The 23,729-nt window shown below is 38.7% G+C and overlaps 2 protein-coding genes across 18 annotated transcripts in view; one reads left to right on the top strand and one right to left on the bottom strand.

The window, feature by feature from the left end:
* LAMA4 (laminin subunit alpha 4) overlaps positions 1-9,695 on the top strand; it is a 141,991-nt gene extending 132,296 nt beyond the window's left edge. For all 3 annotated transcript variants that reach the window (XM_043890041.1, XM_043890043.1, XM_043890042.1), the window contains 5 exons: positions 1,381-1,540; positions 3,259-3,389; positions 4,413-4,506; positions 4,982-5,101; positions 9,256-9,695. In XM_043890041.1, the coding sequence (XP_043745976.1) occupies positions 1,381-1,540; positions 3,259-3,389; positions 4,413-4,506; positions 4,982-5,101; positions 9,256-9,401 (651 nt within the window). In that variant the 3' untranslated portion in view covers positions 9,402-9,695. The remainder of the gene's footprint in view (positions 1-1,380; positions 1,541-3,258; positions 3,390-4,412; positions 4,507-4,981; positions 5,102-9,255) is intronic.
* A 5,050-nt stretch (positions 9,696-14,745) lies between these two features.
* Positions 14,746-23,709, bottom strand: FAM229B (family with sequence similarity 229 member B). Of its 15 annotated transcripts, none has more exons than XM_043890057.1 (5): positions 23,576-23,693; positions 23,317-23,385; positions 18,387-18,462; positions 16,369-16,507; positions 14,746-14,968 (listed from the first exon to the last, which is right to left on the bottom strand). In XM_043890057.1, the coding sequence occupies exons 4-5, from the start codon at positions 16,491-16,493 to the stop codon at positions 14,851-14,853; spliced, it is 243 nt and encodes an 80-aa protein (XP_043745992.1). In that variant the 5' UTR covers positions 16,494-16,507; positions 18,387-18,462; positions 23,317-23,385; positions 23,576-23,693; the 3' UTR covers positions 14,746-14,850. The 15 variants fall into 15 exon arrangements, with proteins under 15 accessions (XP_043745992.1, XP_043745989.1, XP_043745990.1 ...); XM_043890054.1 differs by having other exon boundaries at positions 18,387-18,543; XM_043890055.1 differs by having other exon boundaries at positions 18,387-18,546.
* Positions 23,710-23,729: the final 20 nt, after the last annotated feature.

Below are 23,729 nucleotides of genomic sequence, written 5' to 3' on the forward strand. Positions count from 1 at the left end.
CAAAGCCCAGAGTTATCTTTTGATGCTAAGGTAGAGGTGAGATGAAGGTATGAACTGTCATACAAAGTCATGTCTCAAGGGGATGCTTGCTTGTTCAGCAAGTACCCATGCTTTTAGTCTTAAAGAACACCCAAAAGAGCATTCCCAGGTGCTCCAGTGGTTAGGACTCTGCTTTCACTGCCCAGGCCTGGGTTCAGTCCCTGGCCAGGGAACGAAGATCCTGCAAGCTGCATGGCACAGCCCCAAAAATATTACCCAAAAAAAAAGGAAGTCATTATATTATTGGGTGAAAAAAAAAAAACTTTCAGGCCATTATGTGAACTATGATCTCATTTTCATTTCTTACACACACACACACACACACACACAATTTGTAATTGTACAAGGAAATGTGGGGGACATGAGGATATGGTAGAAGAAAACAACATTACTTTTGTAATTTAAATGTTTAAGATATTGGATCTTCAAAATATTTAGCAATAAAGGAATGCATCAAAGGACTAAGTTTATTTTTAATATAAATACAGGTTTGACTTTAACACAAAGAATACACTTCTAAGATCCATTAAATGGCTTCCCTGGTGGCTCAGTGGTAAAGAATCTGCCTGCCAATGCAGGAGATTCAGGTTTGATCCCTGGGTCAGAAAGATCCCCTGGAGAAGGAAATGTCAACCCACTCCAGTATTCTTGCCTGGAAAATCCCATGGACAGAGGAGTTAGCAGGCTACAGACCACAGGGTCGCAAAAATGTCAGACACAACTTAGCGACTAAACAACAACAACAAAGATCCATTAATATGGTGTGTGTAAAGCAAAAATGGGGGGAAATGTTCATATTTAATTTGATTTTAGATGAGTAGCCCCAATTCCATAACAGCTTCTTTAAAAGAAAGATTTCTAAAACTGTGAAATCGGTTATCTAAAGTGGCCCGTGTTTCACATCCTGTGGTATGATAAATGCTCAAACACAAGCCAATAAAGCAAATTCTCCACTGTTTATTTAACCATGGTAGATTTAAAAGTTTAGTTCTTTGCTAGCCCTCATCAGCATTAGGTGATCTAGGGCACAGCTGTCTTTCTTAAAGAAAAACAAATGAGAATATTTCGAATTCAGTTTGAAAACCACAGCTGCAATTTACCTTGCTGTGAAAAATGTTGAAATTTTTATACCTTAATTATGGTAGGCTGTTATTATCTAATACAGAATTCTAGCTTCAAAGAGCTCTTAAAAAGCAACAGCCTAGAAAATGATTGATCATTCAGATAGCTAAAACCAATAGGGCAAGAAATTACTGGGTTCCTCTCAGGACACAGATCCCTTCACTGGTGTATCTGTGAGTGTTGAGAAAATGGATTTTAAGAAATGTCTTCTCCTCTCAGATAAACTCGGTCTACAGCTTCAGTGGCTGCCTCAGCAATCTTCAGCTCAATGGGGCCTCCATCACCTCCGCTTCTCAGACATTTAGCGTGACTCCTTGTTTCGAAGGTCCAATGGAAACAGGAACATACTTCTCGACAGAAGGAGGTTACGTGGTCCTAGGTAACAATGACTTATGTTAAAACATAAATCATGAAATACTTCTTTCCTGGAGATGGCTAACAGGGATATTGGGCCCAAAGTTAAAAACCAGAATATCAAACTCAGCCCTTGAAAAATGGTCACTTTTCATAAGGACCACCTTTCTCCTCTGCTGCTGTCCAAATAGACACAGGGACCATGCCAACCCCTGTTTGCTTTCCCCAGCCAGTGCTTCCACAGCTGCCATCCCTCTGGGGATGGACCATCTTGGCTCCGTTAGACTTTCTGTGCTGCACCGTGGTCTAACCTGTGTGGGCTTTCGGCTACCTCACACACTGGGTTTTTCTCTGCTCCTTCTGAGCAGCACCCATTATTCCTACTAAGGAAAGTTCCACTTCCTCCCCTCTCCAGCAACTCCAGCAGACAAAGCTATCCTTAAAAAATTTTCTTTCTGGATTTTTATTCTCAGCTCTTACTCACACTCAACAAAGTTTTTATTATGTGCCTCTGGTATGACAGTCCGTGTGCCAAGTGATGGAACATAATAGTTCTAAAAATAAGGAAATAAAATCCTAAACAGACTACACACAATCACCATCCAGTCCATTCCAACAGCATTCTATAGAGCAACCATTAGGTGTGAGGAGGGTACCAGCACAGGTGCTGAGAAAGAAGACAGGAGAATGTTCCTGCTTTCAACATGCCCTGAATAAAGACCTTACAGTGCAGCCAGTTATCCCTTCTTAAACCTTCCCCATGTCCAACAGAATAACCGGAGGCAATATTTCCTCTTTGTCTAGTTCACGATTTTACTTTCCTTCCTCCTCCTTTATCCCTACGAAAACAGCAACAGGCACATTCCTCTGCCTTTCATTGAATTTCAGTGAAAAGAACTGAAAGATTTTGACAGCCTGAAAAGCATAGCAACCTGCACAGTTTATATTCTCAATAAGCATTAATAGCAGGAAAACTTTAAAAAGTGACCTATAAAAAGATGCGTGAAGTGAACATTATTAAGATGCCCAGCTTTGCAGTGAGTCTCTTAGAGTGAACACAGCTATTCTTAAGAAGAATTCTTTTTCTTGCATCACTGCAAAAACAGCTCCTAACCGCTTTTGCTGTTCTTTCTCTTTCCTCCCAAATGTTCTACAGCACTGGCTCCAGTGATCTTTTTTAAGAATTATTTTAAATACAGATCTGATGAAGTCAGCTCCCTTGCTCAATGTCTGCAGTATAAAGTCTGTCTTCCTACTGGAGCCCTGGAGCCCTTCCCCGTGTGGCTCCTGCTGGCCTTCCCTACTTACCCTTCCTCACCCTCACTCGCAGGGCACGGTCCAGCCCCACTGGCCTCTGCCGTGCTTTCCAGACGTCCCAGCCTCTGCACTTGGGTTCAGACCAGTTCTTCCTAGTTAGCTCTTTCCTGCTTCTCACTTTTGAAGTAATAAATGGTCCTGCTAGTTGGAACCAATTTTTCCTCATCTGAGCTCCCATAGCCCTGACGTATTTTCAGCATGCTGTTTCCACCCCGCACTCCACAACAGGGATGGTATACTAGTTATCTCAGACCCGCTCAGAGCTTTCCAGCGTGTTTGACGTGGAAAATGACACTTTCTACTTATCTACTGAAAAATGAGTCAAATTTTCCAAAAGAGATGCAAAAATATGCAATTACAAAATCATGCCATGGTTACAAAATTTAGGTTGCTGTTCTTGAGAACTAATAGTATTTCTCTCCACAGATGAGTCTTTTAATATTGGATTGAAGTTTGAGATTGCATTTGAAGTCCGTCCCAGAAGCAGTTCTGGAACCCTTGTTCACGGCCACAGTGTCAATGGGGAATACCTAAATGTTCACATGAAAAATGGGCAGGTAGTGTGTTAAAAATAGTTTTAACAAGTCTGTCTTCTCTGACCTTGTATTCTAGATCTGAAGCAGTTTTATTTCACAGAATATTTCATCGATCTTTCCTAACTGAGGGGAAAAACAAACAACAGGGAAGCTATAACATAAAATTTAAATGCAGGCAATATTTGGATTCAGATTCACATGTTGGGAATTGATTTGATTAGAGCAAAGAGCCATGAAATTGTGACAAAGCCAAAAAATCAATAATTAAAAGGTTTTAATAAAAGAATAAGAAGAGGAATTTTTTACAACAAATGGAAGCAGCAAACATTCATCTGTCTGTAATATGTATGCATACCATACATACATTCTTTTCACCTGCTAAAAATAAAAAAAAATTGTTATAATTAAACACCACTTTCATCCTTAAATAATACTAAAGAACATTCATGAGAGTATTCAAATAAATATGAAGCATATTTTCATCAATGTCCCTAATGTAACATAATTGATTTTCATTTGAGTTCCAGTATATTCTATGAAACCATATAACAATGAAAACAAATCCTTATATGGTGCTTACTGTGTGTCAGTTACTAAATGCTTTATATGGATTAACTCATTTAGTCCCAGTAACTCTGTGAAGTAAGTATTACAGTTATCACTCTTATTTTGCAAATGAGAAAACGTGGCACAGAGCGAGGGAAGCGGGCGCGCTGGGGTATGAGCCCAGGCAGTCGGCTCTAGTCCACGCTCTTCATCAGTACCTCTGCCTGCCTTGTACAGCACATTCCATCTTTAAAGGAGTTCATTGCTATCTTACTGTTGTTCCTCTGCCCCCTCTTCTCTCTGGTGTCTCTATTTTGTTCTCTTTCTGAGGAACACATTTTCGCTAATCTACTGAAGAGTGACCCCTTGTGTTCAAATTGCAAAGCTAATATCTGGATGTTCAAAGTTTTGCTTCCCTGTGGTAAATGTAAGAAATCTCATCTTATCTCAATGAGGAGAAATGAAATGAAATTCCACAATGTGCCCTGTCTTTTGCAGGTCATAGTGAAAGTCAACAATGGCATCAGAGACTTTTCCACCTCAGTGACACCCAAGCAGAGTCTCTGTGATGGCAGATGGCACAGAATTACAGGTGAGGAAAGCTGCGTGTCCTGGATTTCCCTGATAAAGTGAGCCTATACACCCACCTCTGACATGCTGACTTGAAAGAACTTAGTCTATATAACTTATATGACAGAATATGTAATAACTGACAGTCTAAAAGTAGTCAAGAAAAGAGAATCAAATGTTAATATACTAAAATGCATATATTGAATCCACATGTGATTTGAAAATATTAATGCTGCCAGAATAGTCTTATGGAATTGTTTAAATAATGAATTATTTATAAAGCAAAGAAAAAGTATCAGAAAGAGTATTCTAAATATTCTGCCTTTCAAAGGAAAATTTTAGTGATTGGTTAGACATTGATGTTTTCAGTGATTAGAGGGAAGTGTATGGTTTATTCTGGAATAAATAAAAGCTATTGCTGTAATAAATTATTCCCTTTCATGTGAAAATTAATCACCTCAATATCACTTATGACCACTCTTTTCCCTGTATTTCAGTTATTAGAGATTCAAATGTGGTTCAGTTGGATGTAGACTCTGAAGTGAACCACGTGGTTGGACCCCTAAATCCAAAACCAGTTGATCACAGGGAGCCTGTGTTTGTTGGAGGTGTTCCAGGTAAGAGTTATTTAAAGTGACGAGTTTCCAAATCCAAAAGAACACTTAAAATCTCATAAGTGTTATTACAGTATTAAGAGTTGAGCTATGTGTTTTTATAATTCACCTAGTAACTCCAAGAATTTTATATACAATATCCTTTCATAGGGGACTTTTCCAGGTGTGCAGTGGTAAATAATTTGCCTGCCAGTGCAGGAGATACAAGAGATGTGAGTTCAATTCCTGGGTCAGGAAGATCCCCTGGAGTAGGAATTGGCAACCTTCTCCAGTGTTCTTGCCTGGAAAATTCCAGGGACAGAGGAGCCTGAAGGATACAGTCCCTGGGGTCACAAAGAGTCGGACATGACTGAGCGACTGAGCACACACACATCCTTTCATAGGAAAATGTATACTGATGATTACTAAGCACAGCACATCCAAGGATCAAAACAAAATACCAGGTAGAACTACATGCAGCATTCTAAACAGTAGGTACTACTGTCCCTCTGCTGTAGCTGCTTAATTTTTTCTCTTCTCTTTACACACGTCTCTCACATACACACAGCAAAACACACTCTGTTTTCTTTCTTACACAAAGAAAACTCATTTGCTATTGCTGCTGTAGGATCTGAGAACCTTAGAAGACTAAAAGTTTGGTGACAATTGCTCCTCTTCCACATTAAGAGAGAATACGCAGTTCTTCCTGTCCAGGACTGGTGTGAAACGTGAAAACAGCTGCAGACCATAAGTTCTGTTGTTCCTACATAGTGACATTCCCTAAGAGAGGTTTCCAGCTGCAGTTCTGTAAACATCATCAGTAACACCAGTGCTGTCATCTGCCAAGAATGGTGGATAGTCCCGGATGGTGATGGGGCACTTATGGACCCCCCACAATTACTTTAAGCCTCTAAAGCAGGGACCATGACCTTTTGTTGAAAGTGTTTATTTCACACACTTCATTCACTTGGGAAAACTGAATGATAAATGTAGCATGAGGGAAAAACCAAGCTTTTACAACTGGAATTTGGTGAAGATTTAAAGGAAAAACTTAACCTAGTTTTTCCTAGCATCCTAACTATACTATTTTAGACTGACCCATGTAAAGGCAAATAATGCTTTAACCAACAGAGTGAGAAACATTAAGCATCCAGTCTTAGGTACTCACAAAATAGTACCAACTAAGCAGTCCTCTGCTTTGTAATGTGGATTTTTAAAAATGCCAGTATAGACAGTAACAACTCACTGATGAAATAGGAGACCCTCCAAAAGCAATCTTTCTCCTTTACTTCTATTATCCACTCCTGTCTCCATTCCTTAGTCCTCTCCTCCTGCTCCAGGCTTCAGTTCTGAAATACTGGCAAAGACCACATTGCACTTCATGCAGGTACAGTGCGGAAGATGGATCCTGTCAGTCCTTCCATTTCTGCACATTGCTTTCTTCCTGGAGATCACAACATAGTTTAAAATATTGCAGGTTCCCAGAGGCCTACAGGATCGAAGTCAGCCCAGCATGCAAGGTCCTGATTCTCTCTCCCCTCTTTGCCCCTTTGCGCCTAGGGCCTCCCCCTGCCTTCTGGGGCTTGCAGTTCTCTGAATGTTCAGTAGTGAACTTTGCTCCAGGCCTTCACACAAGAGCACAAGGCCTCAATTTCTAGAAAATGTTCTTCTTTCTTGCTTCTCCCACTTCTCCACCAACTTAACTCCTATTGACCTTGAGGATTCAGCTCATACTTCTTACACACATGCCCCACCCCACCCCACCCTGAATATCACTTTTATGGCACTCACTGCAGAATATTGTTGAAGCTAAATAGCATACTCCTTGCTTCCAGAGAGCATGACTTCATCACACAGCAAACGTATACATGCTGTCACTTCAGTCGTGTCCAACTCTTTGTGACCCAATAGACTGTAGCCCGCCAGGGTCCTCTGTCCATGAGGATTCTCCAGACAAGAATACTGGAGTGGGTTACCATTCCCTTCTCCAGAAGATCTTCCTGACCCAGGGATCAAACCTGCATCTCTTATGTCTCCTGCATTGCAGGAGGTTCTTTACCTCTTGCTCCACCTGGGATACTGAGTGTCTATTAAGCACTGTGCTAGGCTCCAGGAGATGGACCCAACAAGCATGGCCCTCCCTCACGGAAGTTACAGCATTTGTTCTTTACTTTGCACCCAGAGTGCTTACTGTATCATTCAGACATGTTTCTCCCTCTCATTTCTGTATTTTTGAGTCTCATTCCAGCATGACACACTACCACCATCTCTCACTACAAGACTTGCTCCACAGACTGGCTGGGCAGGATGTACCTGAAGCCAAACTCTGCCTGAGACATATCCTGAAGAGCAAATTTGAGCTAATGAGCCAGCACATAGGAACAAGCAAGGCCAGTGAGGCCTACCCACCAGCCCTCTGCACCACTGCAGCTTTTAATTCCATCTACAGATCATGCAGCAAGTCTAGGACAAAAAAAAGTATAATTTAAGATGAACATCATTAATTACATAATTTTTGAGCTGTTCAAGATTAGCTCCACTAAAATCACATCAGAAACTGGGGCATGAAAAAGAATAACTAAAGGAAATTAGGCATAAATGAAACCACTGTATGCACTGAAATCTTAGAATCCCAACCAGCTCTCTTATACCAGGCAGAGCTCTGGTAACACACTATTTCTATCAACAAAGAGTTAATGCATTGAAATTCATGAACTTTGTATCAGAAAATTCAACTTTATTGTATGATCATTTAAAAATCAAAATTAGAAGTTTTTGAGTTAGCAACTATTCATTCCTCTGCTGAAAATCTTGCATTATTCTGTATATAGTCAAGCTTTCAACCTGAGGAATGTTTGCTCTTGAAATCATGTGTTGATTTTATTAATCAATTACTTAGGGTTCTGGGGCACTTTGCCACCACTGTAATAAATTGTATAGTGAATTATGCAAACCATAATTTCTATATGAACTGTTTCCTCTAGAATTTGTCCCCCATGAACCAAACAGTGGTAAGCCTGGGTAGATTCAAAATCCATGTTCTAAAACTAGTATCTAAAATGAACAGAAGAAAGGGATGTTTTACCCTTTATATTCTTTCCTGTTCACTCTTTATTCTGATGACATACATACACTGTACAGTCTTGAAGGACAATAAGTCACACTAGAGACAAGGGGAATTGATCTCTTAGGCCCCTTCCAAATCTAAAACTTGATGCTTATCATTCTAAATATGAAATGCTATTTCCATGATTTATTTTCAATAAACAAAGCTTCTGCATTCTTAATCTACATTGCTTAGAAAACTTATTACAGCCCCTTGATGGTATTTAACTTGCTGTCCTTTTTTATGTTCTTTCCCAAGTTACTGATTACTGAGTGTTTTCCATGTTTTTCTCTCACTGTTCACATAGCTATTTTGTACATAATAATAAACTTTGACTAAATGTATTTTAATTTCATGATATTCCTAAGCTCCCTAAATTGCTTTAAATTATATTGCTTCTATCATTTCAACACATTTAATTGTGTCTGTACAATTAATAAGCACAAGGCTTCTTCCAGATCTCTAATTAAGATAAGGGGAGAAAGTTCCTCTGGCATACCCCAGGGCACCTGTACCCACACAAAGACTTGGCTAGTTATCTTTATCCTATTTATAGTTCTTAAACCCTGAGAGCTCAGGAAAATTAAAATTTAGTTTATTTGAATTCATTATTTTCTCATTATATTTTATGAGCTTGGCAAAAATGTGGAGGATTAAGGATGAAGGGTAATGATACGAATTAAACAGAAACATTAACCAATTCCAAGAAGAGTTTAGAAGCTGAATTTTCTTTCTTCTGTCTGAGTAAATCATACAAAATAAGGGAGGCCCAGGTGAAATTAACTCTAAAAAGCATAAGCAAATCCTGAAAATTCACTTCTGAGAGTTTACTTCTCAGTGGTAAATTTCAGTGATAATTACACAGCTGAATTATACTCAAAACTTTAAAATTACTACATGTGCATATTATTTCAAAAGCAGATACTGTTCCTAAAAAAAATTACTATATTCCATCTTTGACATGTAAATCATCTTGATAATGTAAGTGGTTATGATGTATGTTTTTGCCACCAAGTAGTATTTGGGCTTGGGATGCCTTGATTGCAAACTCGGTGTTCATTTCTTTTTCCAGAGTCTCTACTGACACCACGCTTGGCCCCTGGCAGGCCCTTCACAGGCTGCATCCGTCACTTCGTGATTGACGGGCGCCCGGTGAGCTTCAGTAAAGCAGCCCTGGTCAGCGGTGCCGTGAGCATCAACTCCTGTCCAGCAGCCTGACGCAGCAGAGCTATCCAACACAAAGTTCTTTAGAGCACTGAAAGAAATACAAGGCCAGCCAGGAGGTGTGGCGGTTCTTCCTCTCAGTAGAAGCTTTCATCTAGTTGAGCAGGACTTCAGTGAGTCATCAGGGACTGGATGTTTATTATTTCTTACTTGGATTCTTACCTTGGTTCCAAAATGTCTGCCATGGATAACAGTCAAAGGAGCATTAAACTTACCTGTATTTTATAACTTCCTGCTGGTGAAATTCCTGTTCCTGTTTCTAATAAAAGAGAAGGGATTCTAAATAAACACTGGCACATATTTTTAAAGTGTGGCTAGATCCTCAGATTCCTCTTTCATTTAGGGATGATAACATTCAACTTAAACCAAACTGTCTTTAGTATACTTCCTTTATCCTGAAAAGATTTACTGCCTAAAATTAGATGATCAGATTTGCTTTTACCACTTTGGTCTATCAGGATAGCAAAAATATTTTAGGCTTATCAAGGTTTAATAAATAAATTTCTAACAAATTATCAGAATGGTAATTTGTTTCCAGATAAGAAAAAAAAAAAAGAATGCCTCAATCGAATAAATGCTTACTTTTTTCCCCTTACTTCCTTAAAAGAAAAATAAAATTGTGTGAGGAGAGGTTCTTGTAGGATATTGTTACAGTGCATTTTGTAGGAATCATGAAGGACATTATGTGGCAAAGAGTTAGACAAAATCATGCATCCACTCAAATGTATAAAAGTCCTTTTATTAAAAGTTTTTTCCCCACATACCTGCAACACAAATAGTCTTATTTATAAAATGTTATAATCATTTTAAGGTATATATATTAATAAAATCTTGAAAAGGAAAAATTGGCTTTACTAGCTGATAGGATATTAAAATATAGAAACTGAAATAAAAGAATTATACATGGAAAGAAAATCAGCGTTGAAGACAAAATGAGAAAATAGGCCCTCATATCAACAGGACTGAAGGTATGTAACAGGAGTAACTGGGGGTATGGGGAGGAAGTATAAAATGTTTTGAGGAATTACTAAGGAAATAAAATAATCTCTTACATATATATATGTAATTATTTACATTCCCCTCCTACCCTCATGTCTCTGATACATTAATAATGATGATGATGATCAGGGAAAATAGCGAATATCTACTCATAGAGGACTTACTAAGCGCCAGCCTCACAATAAGGTAAACTGAAGTAGGTTTCACTTGATCATCACACATCCTACAAGGCAGCATGTGCAGATGAGAAACCTGAGATGTAGAACTGTTAAATGACATGCCAGCTGTCATTCAGCTAGACTGAGGAGCCAGAATCGGAACCAGGACTGCTGCCTACCTCCAGAGCCAGCCTGAGTGTCCCCTTCCTTCTTGCCTCCAGGGGACTGTCTGCCATCGGGCTAACCCTCAGCTGGTCTCCAAAGCTGGAGTCACAAACTCAACCACCTACCAAGCCAGAAAGATATCATAAGAGTGAAGTTGGTTGGGTCTGACAGAAAATCAAAAGGGCACTTGCCATGGCTCATTAGAAGGGCAGCAGGTACCCGGCCAATTATTACCATAAAAGAACACAAGTCTTAAAGGGCCAGAGTTTCCAAAAGAAGATGGAAATGTGAAATTTGAGGGGCTTGAAATGGCCTGATTTTTCAGTTAGTAACTAAAAACAACAGCAATTAAAATGACAAAAACGCTAGGCAGACCAAACAAAACCTTCTGAAAGCTAAGGGGTTCTGAGCTAATGCAGTTTCTGGGCTAAAGACTGAATCCAGTAGGGCCTTAACTAGTATAGGTTGAACCAATGCTTCAAACACACTAAGCCCTCATAGTATTTCCTACACTAGATCCAAGCAGAAGGCAGTAGCTCTGAAACACCCTGCCATTTTCTTTTCCCAAAATTTTCCTGAGACATCCTAGAGGGCCCTTCTGTCCCTTCATTCTCAGCAGTGGCCCAAAGTCAACTCCACCAGCCAAGCTGCAGACTGGCTGGACCTCCAGTAGCTCCAGCTGGTGTGTACACAGACTCACATGTATGCAGACCAGAACCACAAAAATTCTTCTATTTAATGTCTTCTCTACAATTACAAGGCCACTTCTTTGCAGTTAGTATTTCACACTTATGCTCGGCAAAGAAGAAATCTACTGACCCCCTATCTGCTGACCTGGTTAACAACCACACAATGACATTCAGAAACTTTTGAGTTTACCATTTATAAAAGCTTGATTCAGTTCTTAGATGGGAGCCTGTCTTCTCTCAACTTCCATCTAGGGAGTTGTCCTTTCTTTTAGTTAATCATGGTATATTGGAACTTCATACAGAGAAACATGGATGGATGTTTAGAGTAATTCTGACTGGTTGTCATTCATGACCCCTGCCTGTTCAAAGCACCTTCAAAATGAGGCCTCCCATAGCCCCAGTTTGAAGGAGCAGCCCTATTCCGGCCTGTACCTTACCGTCCTTATCTCATGGCCACAGCTGATTGGGAGAGGGCACCCTCCAACAGCTTTACAGTGAAGCAACATCCCGTTATCAAGTGGTGTGAAAAGATGAGTTCCAACAACTGAACATTTTCTCATGAAACTGACTTGCAAAGCACAAAGTATCAAGCACACAGCAATAAAAGCTGAAGCACAAGTGATCTCATCTAGAAGTATGGGTTTAAGTCCTTACCATACACATTTACAGACACACACTTCTCATTCTATAAACATACAACATACATCCACCTACAGTCCATAGGGTCGCAAAGAGCCAGACATGACTGAAGCAACTTAGCCCCCACACACACACCTTTTGTCCGTTAAGAACCACCTCAGTTCTGCACTCACAGTTTGTAAGGGGGCATCTCAGAAGACACTGAGCTATTTCTGTTCCCTGGGCCCTATTTCCTTGTACATAACATGGCAGTACAGGGTGTTAAGTAGGGTCTTTGCTTACCTTATTCGGTGAATACAGACTTCAACTAAGACCATAAAGCAGTAAATACACAGTTCAGGTTCACCACACTGAGGCATGAAGCCAATCCCTTCTCTTTAGGACTGGCTCAGAGAGATCATTTCGGTATAAGCAGTAAAACCACAATGCCCCCAACACACCACACACCACATACCACACACACACACAGACACACACACACACACACATACACACACACAGTCTGTGTAAGGAAAGGCAACAGTAGCGGTACTGTCCTGCATGTCAAGTTTCATGAATTTTGTCTGTTATCCACTGATGTGCTATAAAAACCTAGAACAGTACCTGACATGTAGGTATGTGCTCAATAAATACTCTTTGAATAAATTTCAGGAAAGCAAATTTTCCATAAAAGTTACCCCCTCATCGTGCCTCCCAGGGCAATCACTTACAAAGTACTTGGCAATCTTCAAAAAGGAAAAAGTGATACTGGCTCCTCCACTTGGGTTCCCCTGAGCCCTAGGGATCTCTGATTTGCCTGAATTTACAGAGACAATTCCCAGAGGAGGGCATGGCAATCCACTCCAGTATTCCTGACTGGAGAATCCTGTGGACAGAGGAGCCTGACAGGCTACTGTCCAAAGGGTTGCAAAGAGTCACACATGACTGAAGCGACTTAGTATAGAATACCAAGGAAAAAAATGGCATATCATGTCAGAGAGGCAAGCATCCCCTCAAGTCTTTAGTAACCTTTCAAGTCTTGAAAAGTAGACGAAAATGTTGGCTACCATGGATAAGGTCACTCAATTTATAAACTTCATAGCACCAGAGGACACCATTCCCAGAGGATACTACCGGGGGCAGGATGGTGTGGGTAGAGTTGTAGATGAGTTTTAGAGGTGAAAGCCTGATAATCTGCCAAATCATGGGATGGGCAGGTTATTTCCCCTCCTTGGATGCAGTTTAGTTACTTGGAATCAGTTTAAGCTTTGTTAGGGCAGATTCAGAGCAGCCTTCAGTCCACAGCTATCCTCCACTCCAGACCCACCCACACTGAGGCAGTATCTAACTGATATATCATTAAATGATCTTTCCACTATGGTTGAAACACAAATTACTCCCAGCCTTGTATGAGCTCGGAGGAATTTTTCACGACTCCTTTCTCCGTTCCCATCATGCTCTCCTCAGCCTTGGTCAATTTCCTTTATGGATTTTGTTCTCTTCCTTTAAGGAGTCTTAAATTTTTTTTTGGCAGATAATTAAGTTACTCATGAATCACCTTGATTCAAGTCTTATTTTTAAGCTTTGTTAATGTTCACGTATATTAGTTTTTAGTCTAGTGCTAGTTTAGACCTCCTACTAAGATATGTGACCTTTCTGAGGTCTCTATTCAATGCCACACATGTTCACAAAGTCTTTCCAATCTGGCTGGTTGGAATTCAGACACCTCTCACCACTATGTGAGCTCTCAGAATTTCTCCATTTATAAATCTCTGATGAAAAGTTTTTCTTTTCACCTCATGTAGCACAGATGCATCTATGTCCATGTAACTATAGCTAATAAACCTTTCATTTAAGAAGGCTTATGTATAAGCCTTATGTAATGTAGGAAAGTAGACAAGAAACTGGGGAAACTATCTGACACTAAAGTCAGTCTCCTGGAGAAAAGAAAATTTTATAGCATGAAGGGTAGCAACCATCAAGAGGAAAAGAAAGCAAGCTGAGTTTCTTGGAACCATTACAAGAAGAAAAAGAAAACAGAAAAGGCTGGCCTAGACCTCAAAACTGAACCTTAAGTCTAATCAAATAAAAAGATCCATCTGAAGTTTCGCAATACTAACTACAGACAATTTCAAGATGACTGGCTAGGACATGAGGTCAAGGGTGACGAGGAGACATCATTATTCCTTGGGGTTAGAATCATAGCCTTGACCTCATTATAATAAAGTTAACCAAAAACCTGAGCTCCCTTATGATAGCAGTGCATATGCTTTGCAGATTAACCATGGACTAAGAATCTCCTTTGGTCTTGGGTATTATTCCAAAATGCATAACCCACAGGGCTCCGTTTCTCTCCCAGTATAATCATTCCTGAGCAGAACATTATCAAAAGACAGAAAGTGGCTTAGGGAATTCAAGTGAAAGGGTTTGGCTAAGTAGCAATTCAAATATAAGCAAAGGAAACCAGCCCAAAACACATTAATTATTGAGGAGGAGCCCTTCCTGTCTGATAATCAAGGTGACTTAAGCTTCACCATGAATTATTGATATTAATGATCCACTGTGAGCAAGATGATCTCAAAGGACCTTTCTAACTGTGAAATATTATTCTGTCTTATCTATCAGACATAACTGATGACTTATCACTGCACACGTTTTACAGGCTACATTTCTGTCTTTCCCAACTAAAAGTAAACATTTCAACTACTGTCATCATCCAAAGGTGCCACCGCCTTTATTTGTTTACCAGATCATAAGATGATACTGGCCCATTACCCTTGACCTAGTCAGACCTCTACAAGAGACTTAACGGTGCTATTTGGGATGCATGTCCTTGCTGCTTTGTGCAGGTGGCTTTCGCATTGTTGCATAGACAGTGATGGGAACATCGGTTATGGTCAGGCAATGACTTCCAGGGCATCTTCGGAGCTGCCTAAATAAAACAACAAATGACATGTAGTTAGATATAAAAAAGGAAATTTTTTTCAGAGCACCAAAGTCTGAATGCATATTCAGCTAAGTCATTTTGAAATCTCTCAATGTCAGAAAATAATTATAACACAGTAGCACTAACGGAGCAGACATTTTAGACTTACATTGCAAAGAAATTGTTGCTAAATGGTGTGCCATACATTTAATCAAAGGATATTTATAAATATAAAGATAACCCTCCGTATGTTCATTCTGAAAGGTATGCAGTGATTACTTAATAGCCAAGAAAAGTGGAGGGGGCGGTGCATAGCTGTAAACCTAAGTGACAATACTGTGGCAATTCATAGTATATGCATCTTAAAATCACTCCAGTTGAGTGATTTAAAAACTAGACTATTTGTGGAAAAATATAAAACTGAACATATGATTCCATGTACTATTCAAATGTCGATAGGCTCTCAAGTTTAAAAGAGCTTTAAATGACATCTAGTCCAAAAATACACTGAGTGCTTGAATTTCCTTTCTAACATCCCCACCAAACAATAACCCAACCTTAAACATTTCTAAAGACTAGTGATAACTATTTCTCACAGTCATCTGTTTTATACCTGAAGAACTCTGATGTTTAAAGTACCTCCCTTATCAAGTTTAAATTCGTGTTCTGAAACTTTCCAAGCCATGAGAAATCAAACAATATACTATTTGCTATGGTAAACAGCAGAAAAACTCCTATTATAGTTTTCTTCAATTTTGCAAAAATGATTTTGTTTCACAGAATCTTCACCTCTATATCACTTAACTTCTGCCAAATGTCAAGTAAAAGCCAAAGCGACACTAAATCTGAGGTCTGAGTTTTCATCTTTTATAGCCTTATGCCTAGAACAGTGTGCCCTGCACATAAAAAACACTGAGGTTTGCTTATTTGATGGAATGTTATATAATCTTGAAGCTATAAACAAAAAAATCAAGATAAATATTTACCCCAAAAAATGGTCTACCATTCAGACTTACAGAGGTATAATACACAGACTCTGTGCTAAGAAAACCTAGGCCGTGTTAAGACTGATTTAATGGGACTTCCCTGGCAGTCTGGTGGTTAACACTTCACCTTCCAAGGCAGGGGGTGTGGGCTCAATCCCTGGTCAGGGACCTAAGATCCCACATGCCCTGCAGTCAATAATGGAAACATAAAACAGAAGCAATATTGTGACAAATTCAATAAAGATTTTTTTTAAAATGGTCGACATTAAAACAAAAAAAAAAGGCTTTATAAAAAATACCAATTTAATAACAGTAGTATTCCAGGGCTGCTTTCTTACTAATTGAATGTTAACTAAAGCTCGTATTGATGATAGCCATTATATGTCTCCTCAGTTATTAGGGTTAAGAAGACTTTTTTACCTGGTTGGTGACATCTCTTTCCCATTACAGGCAGCACTGGAGCTCAGTCCAGGCTCCAGCCCAATTGAAGAATCTCCCCCTTCCACTGGAAACCTCCTTGGCTGAGTCCCAAACCGAAAAGGCATAATTCACTGAAAACCTAGGTTAGAAAGTTAAAATAAGGGAGATGAGAGGTGAACTGTTTTCAGAAAGCTCTTCGGAATTCTTAACATTAATTCTGCTACAGGCACATAAAAACATTCTGAAAAATGACATTTTTAAAGATCTACCATACACACTCTATTTATACAACTCTCCCTTACATACAATTTTAAGTCTTGAGCAAAATTAAAATGGCCACTAGATGATAAAATTAAACTGTGCCCTATGGTTAACATAACTGAAGTCCATTTCTGTTATATGAAAAAATAACTATCTGACTTTGAGTGGTTATGGCAACAACAGGCTTGACCTCCCTGCCTCTCTGCCTATCTAAGCACTTCTCCTCCTTTGATACACAGCCGTTTCACATCTATGTGATATCTACAGCTATTCCTTCTATCCCTGGTGATCATCTAGTAATCAACAGCTACTCCTTCTGTCCCTGGTGATCATTCGGTAACCCTGCTCCTCCACATTTACAGTGCATTAGTTAAGAAAGTGCCACGGGAGACTTGGATTGACCTGGATTCAAATCCTGGTTCTGGCACTTCCCAACTATGTAATCTTAGGAAAGATACTTAACCAAGTATATTTTCAAAAATAAACTGAGTTTAGTAATGGTATCCACCTCCAGGGTACCAATGAGGATTAAATGAAGTAATGCATGTAAAATGCAGCACCTAAGACATAGTACACGCTCAATAGATGTTAATTATTATTACTCAGCAGTTGCTGAGCATCATTAAATACATATACAAATATAATGCAATGTATATATGAGATATGTATGATACACACACAGCTACACAAAATAAGCTCCTTACTGCCTGCCCACTGTTGTCTCTGCTTGGAATTCTTCCCCACCTCACTGCTCCCACTCTTTACTTGTTAGGGCCAAATCATTCATTAAGTCTGAATTTAAATTTCACTTTCTCAGAGGTGCCTTTTATAACCCTTCATTATATGTTTTCTTAGCACTCTATTACTACTTTGTAACAGTTATCATCACTGATTCAGGATTTCTCAACTGCAACACTACTGACATTTTGGATCATATAATTTTTTGTTGAGGAGGGAAGAGGCTGTCCTGTGCCTCGTGGGAAGTTCTGTAGCATCCAAGGCCTCCATTTACTTACACACCAATAGCACCCTAGCCCCAAAGTTGTGACAGTCAAAAATGTCTTCAGACATTGCCAAATGTCTCTTGGTAGAAAAGGGGAGAAAAATCTCCACCTGTTAAGAACCAGTGCTCTAAAATTCTGTAAATGTTTTTCCTTAATTATTGTCCCCCCCACTCTCATTCTATGTCTCTGTCACCATGGATTAAATCCTTAATACCTAGAACAGTGCCTGGGAAAGTGAAAGTGAAAATGTTAGTCACTCAGTCATCTCCGACACACTGCAACCCCATGGACTGTAGCCTCCCAGCCTCCCTGTTTATGGGATTCTCCAGATAATAGTACTAGAGTGGGTTGCTATTCCCTTCTCCAGAGGATCTTCCCGACCGAGGGACTGAACCAGCATCTCCTGTATTACAGGCAGACTCTTCACCGTCTGAGCACAGTAGCTCTATCTTGTATAAATTCACATGTCTTCAGCAAAGGACAGGAAAAGTGAAAAATATCTCATAACTGTTTCTTATGCCTAGTGCAGTATTCTATGCCTAATAAGTATTTATGATGGTAATAATAAAACTAAATTATGAAAGCTTTGGAATTTGAATATTATAGTAGTTTTTATAGACTGTGTATCAATTATTAAGGGGAAAAAATGTCACATTCAATGACAAGTTAGTAAAATCATAGTAAAAATCTATGGCTTAGTTTGACTATTGTATGGAAGTATTAAGTTTCAGCTAATTTGGTACAAAGACTTACCGAAATAGGCCCAGTCTGATTCCTGTAGAGGTGAATAAATCAATTGCTTCTAGTGACCCTCCAGGGAAGGCTGGAACTGCCAAAGGAATGATGATCAAATGTTCCAGTAACACCCAGAAATTGTGACATCAGAAGATTCTTTCACATAGTTTCCTACCTGCTAACAAATAAAATATCACAATTCACAGCTCCAGCACAAGCTAAAACTCAGCCAAAAATTGTCTCTAAAGTATATATGAAGGTTTTATTCTTGCTGTCATGGCCTTGTTTTCTAGTAATATTAAATATTTTAACCTATGAATGCTGCATCTCTATTTTAAATCAACCATCTAATCTGCACAAAATCACATGAGATTTTTCTCACTTCATATGCTATTTTTCTCATTATCTTTGTCTCCCAGGCTTTCCCTTAATTAATAACCCAGGTTAATTCAATCTACCTATTCCTCATCCCACTGAAAAGGCCTCAAACTGCACTTCTACAAATTTCTCTCTAGTTCTTCCTGTGCAGGACTTTCTACCACCTCTCTTTAATGCCTGGGCTACCTCTTATTTCTTGTTTCCTCAAAGGAGCCTTGAAATTCCTAAATGACAGGAATAATGACAGTTGAGAAAGGGAGAACACATCTTACACGGTCCTCTCCTGTTCCCTGAACTCCGAGGTTCTCCTCTGTTCATACCATCTTTACCAAATGAATGATGATCAAAGAGCCCAGTGACACCCAGAAATTATGACAGCAGACATTCTTTCATACAGTTTCCTACCTGCTAGAGAATAAAATGTCTCAATTTGTAATGCCAGCATCAAGCTGAAACTTATCTTCTGGACCAACCTCTCTCTCCCAATCTCTGTATCAACAGCTTACCGTACTAAGTGTAATACTCAAGTTTAACTCTTAAGCCAGAAAATTACTTTTCAGCTAATCAACTTTTTTCAGTTTTCTTAGCAATGACTGAACTATTAAATGCTAGTGAGCATTTTGCACATTTAATGAAAGTCTTTTTTACTACCTACATTTTATGCTAAGTTCCCACTGTTCTGTTTTCATATGCTTTATATAGTAGGAAAATGGCATTTTACATAATTAAGTTGAAGTTAGACAAAACCTTAATTCTACCTTCTCTGTCTTACTAGGGTGCTATTTGTGAAGAGTTTATCACAATTTTAGCTCAGAGAAACCATTTAACTGTCATGGTCAGATAAACTGATTAATTGCTAGCCATTATTAGCTGATATATTGCTGGGACCAAACATTTGGTCCTTAGGATGGCAAAATGTTTTTTAACAGTTTGAATTATTTATGGAGGTGGCAGTGTGGAACTCGTGGCTTTTGGCATCAGAATTAGGTTTAAATTTGAACACCATGTTAGCTCTGAGACTTTGAGCAAATCACTAAGTTTGTAAAATGGTACTAATTCTACATCACGGAGTTGTTTTGAGGAATAAAAAGCTAATGCCTGGGATACAAAAATTCAATCAGCACAGATTCTCTTATCTTTTTGCATAATTATTAAAATCAGAGTGTTGAGGCATTGATTTCACTTTTCAATCACTGACATATTGACACTACCTTTAAACTGCAAAATAAGGTATTTGCGAGTGAAATGTTCTTAAATTCCCCCAATTTATCATTTTAAACTAGTTTATTTGGCACAAGTTGTGCCAAGTTTCTTCTTTAATATGGATGATACAACAAAACAAACCAAAAAGTAGTCTTAATGATGAAACTATCCAGCATGAGTACATAAATCAGAGTATATTCACAGAGAAATGGATGCAAACTATCAACAACGAAAAAATGGTGAAACCTCTAAATACTCTCTCTCAATTCTCATAAGCCCAAGAATAAGCGATCTTTCAATCTTCAGGATATTGATTCATGAGATACAGAAAAAGAGTAATGTTTAAACCGGTCACATCCTAAGCAAAAAGATCCATTAGTAGAATTACCTCATTCATACAAAAAATATGTATTTGCTGATAATCCACCATGAGCCACGCATGTGTTAAGTACTAAAGATAAAATAGTGAGCAAATCAAATACAGTGTCTGTCCTAGTGGAGTTTACAGGTTAGGGGAGAGTACACTAGACTAGGACAAAATACAGAGGATGAGCAGGCATTAACTAGGTGGAAATGAGTGGGAAGCAAAGACACTGAAACATCTGGGAAGGGGGCAAACAGAGGAAACAGCATGTACAAAGGTCATGCGCCAACAGCAAGGAAAATAGAAAATCTAAAAAACAGAAAAAAGAAACCAGGTCAGAAAGAGTTAAGTAATGGTTAAATCAAGCAGGAACATGAAACAAGTTAAAGATTTTAGACTTTATCTTATGAGCAAAGGAGTCCACAAAAGAATTTTAATCTCCTGGAAAATACATTTAGGTTTCAGCGATTTTTCTCTATTAAATTTTCTGCTTTCTATTTATTTGAGTTCAACTCCAATCTTTGGCATTTCCTTTTTACTGCTCACTTTGGGTTTGTTTTTGTTTGTCTAGTTTCTTAAAATAGAAGTGTAGATCATTGATTTGATACCTATTTTATTAACATAAGCATTTAATTCTATAAATCTCAATCAAAGCACTGCTTTAGCTTCATTACACAAATTTTGAAATTTTGTATTTTCATTTCCTTCAGTTAAACTTTTTCTTTTTGGTTTCTTCTTTCACCTACGGGTTATTTATTAGTGATAGATACTTGGTCTTGTCAGACTCCTTGTGACCCCATGAAGCATAGTCCACCGGCCTTCTCTATCTATAGAATTCTCCAGGCAAGAATACTGGAGTGGGTTGCCATTTCCTTCTCCAGGGGATCTTCCCTGAGATCTTCTCAACCCAGGGATCAAACCTGGGTCTCCCGCATTGCAGGCAGATTCTCTACCATCTGAAGTACCAGAGAAGCCCTTTAGAACAGTGATATTTTGTTTTCAAATATCTGGGAATATTCTAGTTATTAATATCTGTTACTGATTTCTTGATTCCATTGTTATCAGAGAACATTCTTTGTATTATTTTAATTCCTTTAAATTTACTGAGACCTGTTTATGGCCAGAATATGGACTATCTGGTAAATGTTCCGTGTACACTTGAAAAGAATGTGTATCCTGCTGCTGTTGGATGACGTGTTTTATACATGTAATTACATGATTGACAGTTTTTCAAGTCGTCTATGTTCTTATTTTTTGTATACTAGTTTATCAATTATTGAAATAAGGATATTGAAATATCTGACTATAATTATGAACATGTTTCTCTTTTCTATTCTGACAATTTTTGCTTCACATACTTTCAAACTCTTTAGGCTCATAAATTTTTAGTCGTATTATGTACTCTGGATAAATTTTTATTCTTATCTTTCTTTACCCCTAGTAATATTCTCTGCTCTGAAATCTACTCTAAAATTTACATAGCTACTTTCTACTCATTAGTATTAGTATAATTTATCTTTTCCTACAGTTTTAATTTTAACCTTTATATCCAATGTAGCTTTCTTATAACCAGTATACAGTTAAGTCTTGCTTTTAAAAATCTACCCTGATGATCTCTGACTTTAATTAGAGTGTTTTGATTATTTATATGTAATATGATCTTGGAGTAGGAAATGGCAACCCACTCCAGTATTCTTGCCTAGAAAGTTACATGGATGGAGGAGCCTGGTGGGCTACAGCCCATGGGGTTGCAGAGTCGGACAGACTGTGACTGAGCATGCATGTATCTGCAATGTGATAGATATGACTGAACGTAAATCTGCCTTCTTGCTATTTATATTCTGTTTGTGCCATCTATTTCTTGTTCCCCTTTTGTTCTTATTCTGTACTTTTGAAACAGACAACTGAATATATTTTATGAATCTATTTTATCTCCTTTATTGGTTTATTGCTATACAACCTTGAATGTTGCTTTGGATTACTTTAAGGTTTAAGGTATACATCTTAACATTTCAGCATGCCTTCAATGACATTATACCACTTTTAATGCAAGAAAATTACAGGAGTATATTCTATCTCCCTTCTCACATCCTGCATTACTTTGTTGTTATATATACTTCTGCTGCTATCTTTAAGCAATCATCTCTTTAAGAAATTTTTCAAGAGAAGTATTTTGTATCTACCCACATATATATCATTTTCAGTGTTCTTTATCCCTTGGAGTAGGTCTACATTTCCATTCAAAGTCATTTTCCTTTTTTTTCCCTTGCCTGCCACAGATACTGTGTTTTGCTGTCATGTTTGTGAGTGCTTGTGGTATACTTCCAAATGTTGTTCATCAAGTATTTCTGGCTTTCTGTTTTCCAGAAAGTGTAATTCCTGCCCTCCTTATGATTACTTGGAGCCCATGTGACTAGTTTTATCCTGACTTGTACAGACTTAGGTCCTACCATAATAAAAACATAAAATGTAAGTCACTAGCATAGCAGTCAAGCAGCAAGTATCAAGAAAATCATTCCTGGAAACTTTAAGGACAAGGATAGTTATCTAAGTTACTCAGTGGCAAACCCATTGGAAAAAATCTTCGGAAGACTCTGTGATAATCTAGAAAGCAGCTGATTTGCTAATGAACTTGAATGCTAGGTGAAGAGGTTGGAAGACAGAATGTCAGTAAGTGGAGGCCTTGGATGCTAATCATAGCCAAACCTAAGAAAAGCAAGTTGAGATCAACTGAACAGCAGCTCTCCACCTTCTATTTACTTGTTTATATCCTCACCCACTGAAGCCTATTACACTTATACTCAGCGCTACACAACATAGTCACAATTTTTTTGAGTATTTCGTGTGTATCTACAATTAGACTGCAAGCTTCTTGGAGCTGGATCTATGTTTTAATTTCTTTTAAATCTCCCAGAAGGCCTAGAAGTTAATGTGGGAGCATACGGCTTCAACATACACAGCTTAGGTCTCTGAAGCACCATTTGAGTCAGAGGGTATAATCACCTAGTTTCGGCAGTATCCTGACAGGTCTGTCGGTCTGGGGTTTCTTTGTGCTCATCCACAGTCTGTTTTCTATCAGAAAAGAGGGCTTGTTGAATAGATAAAGTAACTCAGCGTCTCAAGTAATCGGAATAAACGGAATTTGACCCACTGACTCAAGCATTAAGACTGTGAACGAAGACTAAACCTCTGACAGATCAAGACAGCTTTAAAGACACGTGTTTTAAAATCCCACTCCAAAGCCTAGTTACCCGCCGGTTACCACGGCCTCCGGAGCTGCCGACGCTCAAAGATGTTGACAAGGCAGCGAGGATCCGCGGTCCGGAGGCCCAGTCGCTATGGTAACGGCGAGGCGCAAGTGCACTTGCGCGGCCTTCTGACGGAAAATCTTAATCTGAACCTAGAGAGGAGCGGAG

Source organism: Cervus elaphus, chromosome 28 (genome assembly GCF_910594005.1).
Source record: "Cervus elaphus chromosome 28, mCerEla1.1, whole genome shotgun sequence".
Lineage (NCBI taxonomy): Eukaryota > Metazoa > Chordata > Mammalia > Artiodactyla > Cervidae > Cervus > Cervus elaphus.

Coding starts and splice junctions, on each gene's coding strand:
- FAM229B (XM_043890048.1), bottom strand. CDS start 16,493: ATGCCTTTTCGGTTTGGGACTCAGCCAAGGAGGTTTCCAGTGGAAGGG. Junction 14,969..16,368: donor AAAGAGATGTCACCAACCAG/GTAAAAAAGTCT, acceptor TGTTTTATTTAG/GCAGCTCCGAAGATGCCCTG.